The following is an 11,952-nucleotide window of genomic DNA, read 5'->3' as shown; positions in this document are numbered from 1 at the left end:
GGAATCTCTTTTCTTCTAATCGGAATGGGTGACCTCGTGTCAGCTGGAAGGACCTACTGGTAAATAAAGCATTAGAGAGATTATTATATGATCCCCTTATATATTTATACATAGTTATCATATCATCCCTTAAGCGCCTCTTCTCCAGCGTGAACATCTCCAATTTGGCCAGTCTTTCCTCATAGCTAAGATTTTCCATACCTTTTACCAGTTCAGTTGCCCTTCTCTGGACCTTCTCTAATTCAATAATGTCCTATTTGAACACCGGAGACCAAAACTGTTTTAGCACATTTGCCTTGTCTGTATCTGTTACAGCCATACTAGTAATATTAAGGAGCAACACTCTCAACATGCATCTTTTTACTATTAATATACTTGAAAAACGTTTTGGGGTTAGTATTCGCCTCAGCCGCAATGCGCTCCTTAGTACCTTTCTTTGCCTTCCAGATTGCTGTTTTACAACATTTATTACAGTGTTTATATTCATTAAATGCGGCTTCTGTCCCAACAGACTTTTAGTTTCCAAATGCCTTTGTCTTCTTTCCTATTAACTCCTTTACTTCTGTATTAAGCCACAACAGTAATGATTTAATATCATTTTAAATGACAACCATTTCTGTTCTGTGTTTGTAGCTGAAAACTTAATGCCCCAATCAGTTCTCTGTAGGGCAGCCCTCAAGGCACTAAAATTAGCTTTTCTGAAATTCATGGTTTTTGTTGTCCCAGTGTATATTTGTTTTTTTACACCAGACATTAAAAGATATCACATTATGGTCACTATTACCCAGGGGTTCAATAACTTGCACATTTGCTATACGTTCTGGGTCATTAGAGATCACTAGATCCAGTATAGCATAATTGTGCCTGACATAATTATGTTCTATGTGTAAAAACACAAATTAAATGCAACTTCACCAAAAATTCTCATTTGGGGTTGTGTCCTTGCACTCCCAGCTGAAATGACATCTGAACACGATTATTTAGGTGCAAGTATATTAAGTTAATTGACACCGGCAAAATTCACACATAATTGCAACAGTTGAGGCAGAAATTGTGGTGTCAAGCAAAATATGCAGAAGTTCAATGAGGAGCTTTGGACTGCACTATGGGAAATGTACTTAAACCTGGAAGTGTAGGTACTACATGGATGGCAGTATATCACTTTCCCTGCTGACTGTTGCCAAGAGAAGGGTTAAAGGGATACTGTCATGGGAAAAAAAAATTTTTTCAAAATGAATCAGTTAATAGTGCTGTTCCAGCAGAATTCTGCACTGAAATCCATTTCTCAAAAGAGCAAACAGATTTTTTTATATTCAATTTTGAAATCTGACATGGGGCTAGACATTTTGCCAATTTCCTAGCTGCCCCTGGTCATATGACTTGTGCCTGCACTTTAGGAGAGAAATGCTTTCTGGCAGGCTGCTGTTTTTCCTTCTCAATATAACTGAATGTGTCTCAGTGGGACATGGGTTTTTACTATTGAGTGCTTTTCTTAGATCTACCAGGCAGCTGTTATCTTGTGTTAGGGAGCTGTTATCTGGTTACCTTCCCATTGTTCTTTTGTTTGGCTGCTGGGGGGGGGGAAGGGAGGGGTGATATCACTCCAACTTGCAGTACAGCAGTAAAGAGTGATTCAAGTTTATCAGAGCACATGTCACATGACTTGGGGCAGCTGGGAAATTGACAAAATGTCTAGCCCCATGTCAGATTTCAAAATTGAATATAAAAAAATTTGTTTGCTCTTTTGAGAAACGGATTTCAGTGCAGAATTCTGCTGGAGCAGCACTATTAACTGATTCATTTTGAAAAAAATGTTTTTTCCCATGACAGTATCCCTTTAAGCAAAGCTGTATTTGTATATACACAAAAAGTAGATTAGACAGTGTGCATTTTATTAGGTAGATTGCATGTCTCATTTATGTGTGTGTTATTCACAGAAAAGCATGTGGTCAGGAACTTTGCATTTTAAAGGTTTATTAAGATTCTCAGGTTGTAAACATTAATTACAGCAACAATCAATATAAGAAATATCTGTACGCAGGATATGCACTGTTCAAGGTGGGCTACTACAGGTCAGAGGATCACACAGATACTTCAAATGGGAACAAAGGAGCAGGGTTACCAGGCACACGTGTGTTTAATCCATAGGGAAACAGCCTGCAGCCCTCTGCTTTAAACTGTCTGGCACTGGCTTGCCCAGGATGATGGGAGGTGTAGAGAAATAAACCGGAGTGCTGCAGGTTGCCAAACCATGGATTTTTAACTCAATTCCCATTACACACAAACAAATAAATGGAATGTCCCCTTCAATTGCTCTCTAAGTTCAGAAATATTACCAGCCTTAAAATGTTTCCTTATCCATTCAGTGTCTTTTGTCACCCATTTATCTTGATGCTGACAGTGGATCCTGCAACCCATGTTTGGTGGAGGCCAATCAAAATGTGAGAGATAGCAAACAAAATCCAGACCCTGTGAATTATGTTACAGAAAAAAAGCCATTGGGAGACAAAAAGAACTGAACTGGAAATTAACCAATACCTTGTATAGCTCTTTCTGGTCCATACGAAGTTAAATCTTCTCAGCACCAAACATTTTCCAAACTGTAGAAGATCAATCACACATGTTTATCATACCCGTGGTCCTCCAGCTGTCTTGAATTTATTTTTCTCAGACAGGGCTGAGATCCTTAATAAACACTCACAAAATGCAGGGGAATATCAGTTATTTTACTATAGTATAAAACAATTTCTGAGTAAAATATAGCAGGGCAAAAACACACTAGGGGTCATATAATATGACCCCAGACAAATGGCAAAAGGACTAAAGGGTGCAAAGGAATGTCCCATAGTAGTTCTCATTTAAAAAAAAACCTTGCATCAGGCGTTTGGCTGCACTCTACAAGCCACTGCTTCCTAAATGAATGACAGCTATAGTGTATAGCTATCACCAGAAATACATTTAATTAAGGGTCATTAAAGTCGTACTTCATTTAGGCTTATTCTCCGCAATCTGATTTTTTTTACCTACTGATTTCGCTTCAAATAATGCAGTGTCTGTTTTAATTAGTTGGTTTCAATTTGAAGCCCTGTGTCCTTTCTGGATAAACCAGAAGCTCATTTTGGTCCTACCCTGACAATATTTCATTGTGAAAATGCTGCTTAAAGTAAGAACAGACTGCTATTTGGGAGGTAGCTAAAGTCCATACACTAACTGGCTTCCACTCAAACAAAAAACGAATTATTTTACAGAAAGCATACTAAAGCTCTCTTACTGAGACACTAATGGCACAGTAGTTAGCATTGCTGCCTTGTAGTGCTGTGGGACAGAGGTTCAATTCCAGTCAGGACACTATGCATAGAGCATGTATGTTCTTCCTCTGCTACCTAGGCTCAACAGGTACTCCATTTTCCTCCTACATTCCATTAATTACAGTGTGAAAAAAATTAACCATAGTGTTAAATGCCATTGGGACTTGTAAGTTCTCCAGGGCAGGGATTGATGTAAATGATATTGGGATCAGCCAAGATTTAGAGGTTTATCATATATATTATTATAGGTTTGGTGTGTGTTCGTGTGTGATACTTGGGCCTGCTCTTAAAAGACAAAAATAAAAGGCAAAATAAATGGCAGCATTGTGCAACACTCACTGCTTTGGAAAGAAGTACCACCGTTCTGGGTTCTGCAATAATTAGTCAGTCACCTGCTGCGTAAACATTGATACAGAAAAATAATAATAATAATAATACAAATTTAAAAAAAAAAAGGAAGTCCTGAGTCCAATAAACGTCAACACTGTACAAATAAAAAAAGAACACAAGCTTGTCTCAGAGTGGCAGCGGGAGTTGGCGGAAGATTCCTTTCTCCAAGAAACATCCCTCTTTCTGCATTAGGATCAGAGACAGTGGAAGAAACAGGATAGGTGTCTAAATGTGATGCAGTATTTCCCAGAGTGCTCTGGGTAACTTGCTTACTTTTCTCATAAGGCCGTGCAGTTATCCTGCGCAATTCCCAGAATGCTTTGCAATTACGGTTATTTTCTCCTAGCGACGTGAAAGATGCTTGACTGTGATTAAGCTTATTTTTTGACAAAAGATTAGCCTTTATGTGAAGTGCTTGGTTCCGTTATTAGGATGTTGTGGAGGAATAGGACAGGTCATTAAACAGAGAGATGGACGTTCATATAGGACGGGTGATTATAACAATAAATAAGATTCTGTCCACGGATACCACATCCAACTCTGTACTCATTTTAGAGGTGCTGCGTTAGGTGTGTCGAACATGTGAAAGATAAGTGCCATTCTGACGGGATGTTCACTGTTCCTGTATTTGCTGTTGCATTTTCTGCAACATTTCCTGCATCCGTCGCAACTATTTAACAAAGAGGATAAGATCAGTGTTTAAGAAGACATCACAAAACAAATACTAAATCTTCTAGTGTATTGCAAAATATAATCCCTCCAAATATGATTCCAAGGCACCTCACTCAACAACAAACATTTCTAGAGATTTTATGTTGTATTTCTACAAATATTCTACAAATATTCATTCTCATCATGAGACAAGCCTTAATTAAGTTACAAGTACACTGCATGTCTATGGCATGACAATGAAGGGCACATGTACGTCTGCAAATGCAGTGAGCAAATTGCAATTTTGAGCACAAATGGCGTGTTTTTTTCTTACAATGCAGCGCCTCAAAGGGGCAATGCTCTTGACACAAGAGTGCTGCCAGTTCACAGTTGCGCAATGCTTCAGCACAAACTGGGTGCAGTTGTGCCAAATATTTTCAAAGTCTGTCTGGAGTAATTTCCAAAGTTCACTGGTGTAATTTCTATAAATGTACTGAATCTAGGATTCAGCCAAGATTCTGCTTTTTGCAGCAGGGTTCAGCCAAATCCAAGTTCCTTGACCAAACCAAATTCAAAAAAAATCACGTGACTTTTCATCACACAAACAACAAAGTCAATTTTGTAACCACACACACAGCACATTTTTCTGTTTCCCCTTTGTTTCTCTAATTTATATATGGAAATTAGAGTCCAGATTTGGTTCGGGATTCAGCCGAATCATTCATAAAGGATTCGGGATTCAGCCAGTGAATTTTGTGCTCCCTAGTAATTTTTCTAAACTTTTGCCTATTTTTCCAGCACAAATTAACTGTGGCAGTTAACACAAGACGTTGAAGAAACTTTGGAGCTACCACCTGGTCTGGAGGTGGTTGTAGCTCCAGGGTTCCCCAACGTCAATAGCCACAGCAGTGCATTAACTAAAGTGAAAGCCAGGAAGGACTGAGGGCACAGAGCGCAACTCTACGGCAAAATACAAAGAGCACATTTTGAAGCAGTGCCTTAATTTAAATTGGTGTTATGTGGCGAAAAATGCATGTACCACAACTGTACTTGCACACGCACATGTGCCCTTTTGACTGTAAGCATATAGGAGGGTTCATTTATTTGGGACAAACCAAAAATTAGAAAACTATCAACAGTCAAGCAAATGAAGACCTTGCTCTGTAGTGCAATTTGGAAAAGTGCTGGGTACCTTTGTCACAGCAATTACAATACATCCAACACTGCCTTACCCCAGTGTACAATCCATAATACTCATAATTTAATAAAGATAAAGAGAATTTAAAGATATGTGGGCAAATAGGACTTACCTCCTCGTCTTTCATTTTAATCAGTTTTTCTGTCTCAGCATCTGGGGTTGGCAGTGACAGGATGGGTATAGGACTTTCTATCCTATTATCTTGAGTCAATTTGCTGTGAGACAAAGAAAGGAACGTGAGTAAATGGAACTGCAATGGAAGAAAAACAAACGTGTGAGTAAAAATTCCTGTTTTTTTAACATAAGTATGTGTAAGCCCTTGCAAAAACGTTCTAATAAAGTTAAGAACCTGTAATTTTTTTTAAATACTTGTGTGCAACCCATAAATATTCTTTAAACTTGGATTAGTCAATGGCCTCCAGTACTCCAGCAGAGAGCAGTGCTGAGCTGCTGATAAAGTTGTTTTTTCTGTAACTGCTCAATTCTATTAAACACACAAATATATGATTGTGAGGTTCAGCTCAGTGCCCAGTTCGAATAACCCATATCAATGTATAAGTAGGCAGCATTTATAGGTCTGCTTGTTAAAAAAAACATCTTGGTTTGGGCTTTTTCTCCATCAGAAACCACTGTAGGGATCATTTATGTAAATGAAAGAGTACTAAGGGGCTGCTTAGTTCTCATTCAAAGTCCACTTCTGTCAGGATCTGACTGCACTGTGCACCAAAAAATAAATTCTGACGTAAGGTGCAAAGAGCAGCACCAGCAGGTGCAAGGCAGCCCTATCCTTCCAGTCTTCCATAAGGACATAGTAGAGTGATTTCTGCTTGTCCCTTGTCATGTTAAGGCCCATGGCACAAATAAGGGGTCATTTGCTGTGTGTAAGGCAAGGTGCAAAAGGCAAAACATGGGCCCAAGCACATAAGTCACCTCCTTCCATCCCCCTCCCTGCCACCTCACATCAGAGGTGCAGAGTTCAGCACCAATAGGCTCAATGCAGCCTTGTACTTACCATCTGCTATCAGGTATATGGTAAGTACAGGGACTTGATGCAAGCTGCACCCAGTCTGGTGGGCTCAGTTTGGTTAGGGGACATAAAGAGGGACACCTAAGTGTCTGCTTGCCAGACCCTCATCAGAGATTTGTGTTAATAACTTGTGCACAACAAATAGAAAATGCAAAAAGTCCAAGGCAGATTTTTATTTGCACTTTGCACCTTGCGCTGTACGCAGTGAATGACCCCTTATGTGTGCGATGGGACATAACCTTAACACTAAAACACAGTGCTGGTCAGTCGCCTTCCTATACTGTATGTTATTGAAAGAATACATTTGGCTGCAGATAAATAATGCAAAGGATATGTGTGCTGTTAAGTCCTTTCCACATATGTTATTAGAGGGACCTGGCAGGCCTCCCCTGTCTGAGCTGGAATGGTGGCTGTAGATAAGGCAGAAGGAAACGTTCTAGGGAACTGCTCATTGTCTTTACTGTCACACAAAGAGAGGCTAGGGAGCATTTTTGACTTTAGCTATTGCTGGACTCCCAGAACACCTGACAGAGGATGCTGGGTGTTCAAATTCAGCAGATTTTAGCAGAAGATAATAAGCCACTGCATTTTACCTCACGTCCCCATCTACAATAATAGAACCCCCTCCAGGAAATTCACAACTCTGCATAATTATAGTAATTATTTAATATTGGATGTGGACTTTTATCACACCCAAGTCTGTATTTGGCACATCATAATAGTGTAGCCTCTTGAAAATCCATTGTAACAAAAGGGCCAACCAGCACATGTATAACTATGATGCAATTTCCTTTCCTACTGCCCAACTTTATATCATCATAGCTAAAGAGAACCTGAAGGGGCACAATTGTGTCATCTTGGAATCCTGAGAAGAATGAGGCCGCAGAATGATTTATAGAAACGGAATCCATTTTATACAGCAATGACTAATGCTAGCTATAGCTGGTAAGAACCATTAATCTGGCAATGTCACCAAATCGCCATTCATTTGGTGCTCATGTTTTACAACAATCACATCTACCTTCCAGATATAATGCATACAATACAAACTGTTGGGAAATTTCATACAATGCATTTCCAGGTTAAAAGCACCATATTTGTACAGAGCTGTCACTTAAACTGAAAGACTTATACATTGACACTGTGACAATTTATAAGAAATGAAAGGTCACATGAGGGCAGGACAAGGGCAGTCAGAAGGCAAATTAGGGGGAGATTTGGGACGAACCAATATTTGACTAGCTACTCTTGGAACAGTAACACCATGATCATTATTACAATGTAGTAATATTTAAGACAATTTTTGGTTGGCCTTTATATATTTTTATGGGTTTGCATTATTTTTTATATACTTCTCTCAGCTGTCATCTGGTTGCTAGGGTCACATTTAACCTAGCAACCAGGCACCTTGATCATCATAATATTTTAAACTGAAAGCTGGAATTAGGCCAAAAATGAAGCACATGAGTCAAAAATTATAAAAAATGACGACTCATTTAAAATTTGTTAAAAGTAGACCCCTCTATAACATATTAAAAATTTAATTAAACATGACTTTCTTGAAAGCCTTATAAAAATATTTTTATCCTGATAGTGTTACCATCACAAAACACTCATCACTTGTACATAATAATTTATGATGTACAGGTGATGAGTGTTTTGTGATGGTAACACCATCAGGATAAAAAAATGTATATGACACTAAGGTCAAGAAGGTCACAATGGGTTAAATCACGTAACTAATAAAGTTTGGATAACAAACACTGATTGGAGCATTTGAATTTGTAAGGCTATTTATGATTGGCCAAAATATTTTTGTATCATCCTTGAGAAAGGTCGTAGCAAGGACCGAAACGTTGGACATTGATGCAACAGAAATAAATGAGAATATTTTATACATGGGAGTGCTGGTTCTCTTGAATATCACGTTATATATATATATATATATATATATATATATATATATATATATATATATATATATATATATATATATATATATATATATATATATAAATACACAAAAGCCATGAATATCTTTTAAATGATATCCTTATAAACTGTGAGTACTGATGTCATCAGTTATAAACGGTGAGTAGTGATGTCATTTCTGTCACATGACTCACTGACACTTATTATAATAAAGAAACTACCCCCTGTTGCAAAATATGAGGGTATTAGAGTTCCATGACCTGTATAAAAATTATATATATATATCTATGTATTTATAGTAATTGTATGTTACTTGCCCCTAAAGCGTCTCTTGGTCTACCCTAAAAGATTCCTAACACATCTTCCAGTGTTAATTACAAGGCCTGGATATCACAGGTCTTTGTGCCCTGAAAATGTTTTGGGGGATTATTTACTAGAATCCGAAGATTTCTCACTATTTTCTTAAAATCTCTTTGACCAAACTCGCATCCACATTTTTACCGTATTTATCAATACATTTACTCAGAGAAATCTGGTGTGGGAAAAGACTTAATAAAATTGTGAAAAAATCCAAAAAAAAGTTTAAAAATCACCCGAAAACCTCAAATTAATCGGATTATTATACAAAACCCAGTGCAGTTCATGATATCTTCCAATTGTAAACGGGACATTTGCCATTGATTTCTACATGACCTCTGCAGGTTTGAGATGGAGTATTTTTTTTTTTGGACTTTTAGCAACCTTCGAGTTTTTTTTCTCCTAAAAAATGGTTTTCCCCTTGCAAACTCATACTGGACTTTAATATATAACCCCCTTAATGCATGTGCAAGAATGCAAGGAAAGTGCGTGTCTTTAGTTTTCATATTTCAGCCTGGGATCCAGCTGTGTTTACAGTTGCTTGTAAATATATGATTCTTCATCTAGTTTACAGGGCATGCCAAGACAGCAATTTCATTATGTAATCAGGATAGTTTTGGTGCATTTCTATTCACACTCAAACTTGCATCATATTACAAATAAAGTATTTTATATTTAACCTATAATATTAATTGTCTGAATTGCAAGCTATATAACCCACCGCAATAGCTTATACTAGTGATGAGTGAACTTTTTTGCCAGGCATGGATTTGCGGCAAAATTTCGGATTTCGCTATCTGCAAAATTTTTCATGAAACTGTGGCAGTGAAAATTTTGCCGGCACACAAAAAAAGAAAAAACGCCCATTGACTTTAATGCATTTGGACAAAAAAGTTGCGAGACAAAATAGTCACCGCAAGAAAAACGCCCATTGTCTTTAAAGCATTTGGAGTGAGAAAAAATTGTCACGCATATAAAAAATTATCATGTGGAAAAACATTTTGCTGCTATTTGGATTTTTAGGAGTTTTACAAATTTATCGGCGAAACAGGACAGATTCGCTCATCACTAATATACACAGTAAGGCAGAGGGCACATGGAGCATTTTTTTTAAATTTTCTTTTGCAGTCAGAGAGAAATGGATCTGCTCCCTTCCCCGGCACCATTTATCTTTACATGGAGTGGAGGTTGGCATAAAAATGCAAAAGCAGCATTTTCTTGCTGATCTCCATGTGCCCCACACAAATGGAAGCTGCATTTTACAGTACAGATCAATGAGGCTGAGAAAGGAGTGGATCCAAAAAATGCAGACTGACAGCAGCAGAGCCAACAATTCATGTGCTCTGGCCCTAAAGCTAGTGAAAGTAAAATTCTTCTTGGTTACTACCGCTGTAAAATTACACCTCTTTTGTATTTCCTTTATATCTACCAGCCATTCTTTTCCTCTGATTATTACCTTCCATGTTTATTTGTTCCATATTAAAGGTCCCATAAGACCAATGAGATAAAAGGCAATAAAACCTTTAATGTCTAGCTGCTACCAAAACAGTAAATGTACATACTATTAAATGGGGAGAATAGGTTGACTGAGATAACCCTAACCTTGATGCAGTGTTGTGTCTTTCGTCGTTCCTTGAAAAGACAAAAAGCGATAGAAATATCATTTGATTATCAACTGTATGAGGATCATTCAGGACATTGTGGGGTTAGTATAATAGGAGGTGAGGAATTAATTACTCTGCAAATATGGTAGTTCTGTGAGAGGCAGTGCAGCTAGGATAGTACAAAAAAGGGTTTTAAGCATCTTCAAGCATCTTGTCAGAAAGGACAATCAATTGGCACAGACATACCAATGGCATACCAAGGACTAAGCAACTTTCCTTAATGCTACTGGTTAGTGCTTTCAGCATTGCAGACAAAATTGTACCATGCAAAATAAAAAGTGTACAAACAACAAGGGAAAGCCTTCAAGCAAACCCTGCAAAATCGGAAGCAGGGCAAGGTTTATAGGCAGCCATGCTTGTACCCAACAGACCCCCAGATGTGCCATTTTCAAGTGCAAGATACTGTTATTATTTTTAATCATTTTTAAAAACTAGAAGTGTTTTTCAAAAATGGACAGTATGGGAGATGGTCTTCCTGTAATTCAGCGCTTCGCTTTCTGGATAACGGGTTTTCTGGATAAGGGATCCCATACCTACATAAGTCACTCTGTACCTGTATAAAAGCACTAGGTCTGTGGCTTGTGCATTTACATGGTCATGGAACTAAGGTTTAATATCCGTATATTTTACAATAAAAGTGTAAATGTCTAAAACTATAAATATTAAAAGCCAGTGAGCTACAAATGAGTTCACACTGTTATACAATGTACCGTATACACAGAACAGTAATTCTATAATTTGTTACTGATGAATAGGATGCTTACAGCCTTCCGTGCCTTGCAGAGTGTCCATTTTTTATTTTAAAACAAATGAAGTTGCAGATCACAGATTAGAATTGCTGTGCAACTGGCAGTACTAGTTATTGGTCGGCCTGCACAACAGTGAAATTGGTTTTTAACCTACGAATTAGTAAGTGAGCAGGGCCAGGTTGTTTATAAACCTAAGTTATTGTTAAGTTAACTTCTGTGTTTAGGTACAAAAGTGAAAGCTCCAAAATCAGATGAAGTAAGCGATATACAAAGATTAGTTCTACTGTTCATTAGATAGCAGCATGCTATAGTGTATACAGAACAGTTCAGGCATATGCAATCTGTGGCATGTCAGCTAATGCAGAACTACAACATCCACATCCTTCCTCTTCTTCTGTAGGTGCAGTGTGTGTATGTTGTGATAAGGGTCTGATGTGATCAGTAGTTCTGCAACTGCTGAAAAGACCAATATTGCCGATCCCTGAAACAGGATATCTCATCAGACATACCTTGTCATCTGTTGGATGCACTGGGCTCGGTAGTTCTCATAGTGCACATCACAAGTGACATCTTTCAGGTCATGCATGTGTGTGCGGATTAGCATATTCCTCAACTTCACAAAGTCACAATGTGCCTGGTTCTCCACTGCAAAACAACAGGGGCCATGGGCTGATTA

General features: G+C 38.0%; 1 protein-coding gene across 6 annotated transcripts in view; it reads right to left on the bottom strand.

The window, feature by feature from the left end:
• Nucleotides 1-1,957: 1,957 nt before the first annotated feature.
• The window catches only part of sept5in.S (septin 5 S homeolog), a 35,317-nt gene continuing 25,322 nt past the window's right edge, over nt 1,958-11,952 (bottom strand). For 3 of the 6 annotated variants that reach the window (XM_018240123.2, XM_018240145.2, XM_018240131.2), the window contains 4 exons: nt 11,786-11,921; nt 10,466-10,495; nt 5,660-5,762; nt 1,958-4,368 (listed from right to left, as the gene is read on the bottom strand). In XM_018240123.2, the coding sequence (XP_018095612.1) occupies nt 4,312-4,368; nt 5,660-5,762; nt 10,466-10,495; nt 11,786-11,921 (326 nt within the window). In that variant the 3' untranslated portion in view covers nt 1,958-4,311. 6 annotated transcript variants of the gene reach the window in all.

Source organism: Xenopus laevis, chromosome 1S (genome assembly GCF_017654675.1).
Source record: "Xenopus laevis strain J_2021 chromosome 1S, Xenopus_laevis_v10.1, whole genome shotgun sequence".
In the NCBI taxonomy this organism is placed as follows: domain Eukaryota; kingdom Metazoa; phylum Chordata; class Amphibia; order Anura; family Pipidae; genus Xenopus; species Xenopus laevis.
Note: the sequence above shows the minus strand (reverse complement) of the source record. Positions and strands in the feature narration are given on the sequence as shown.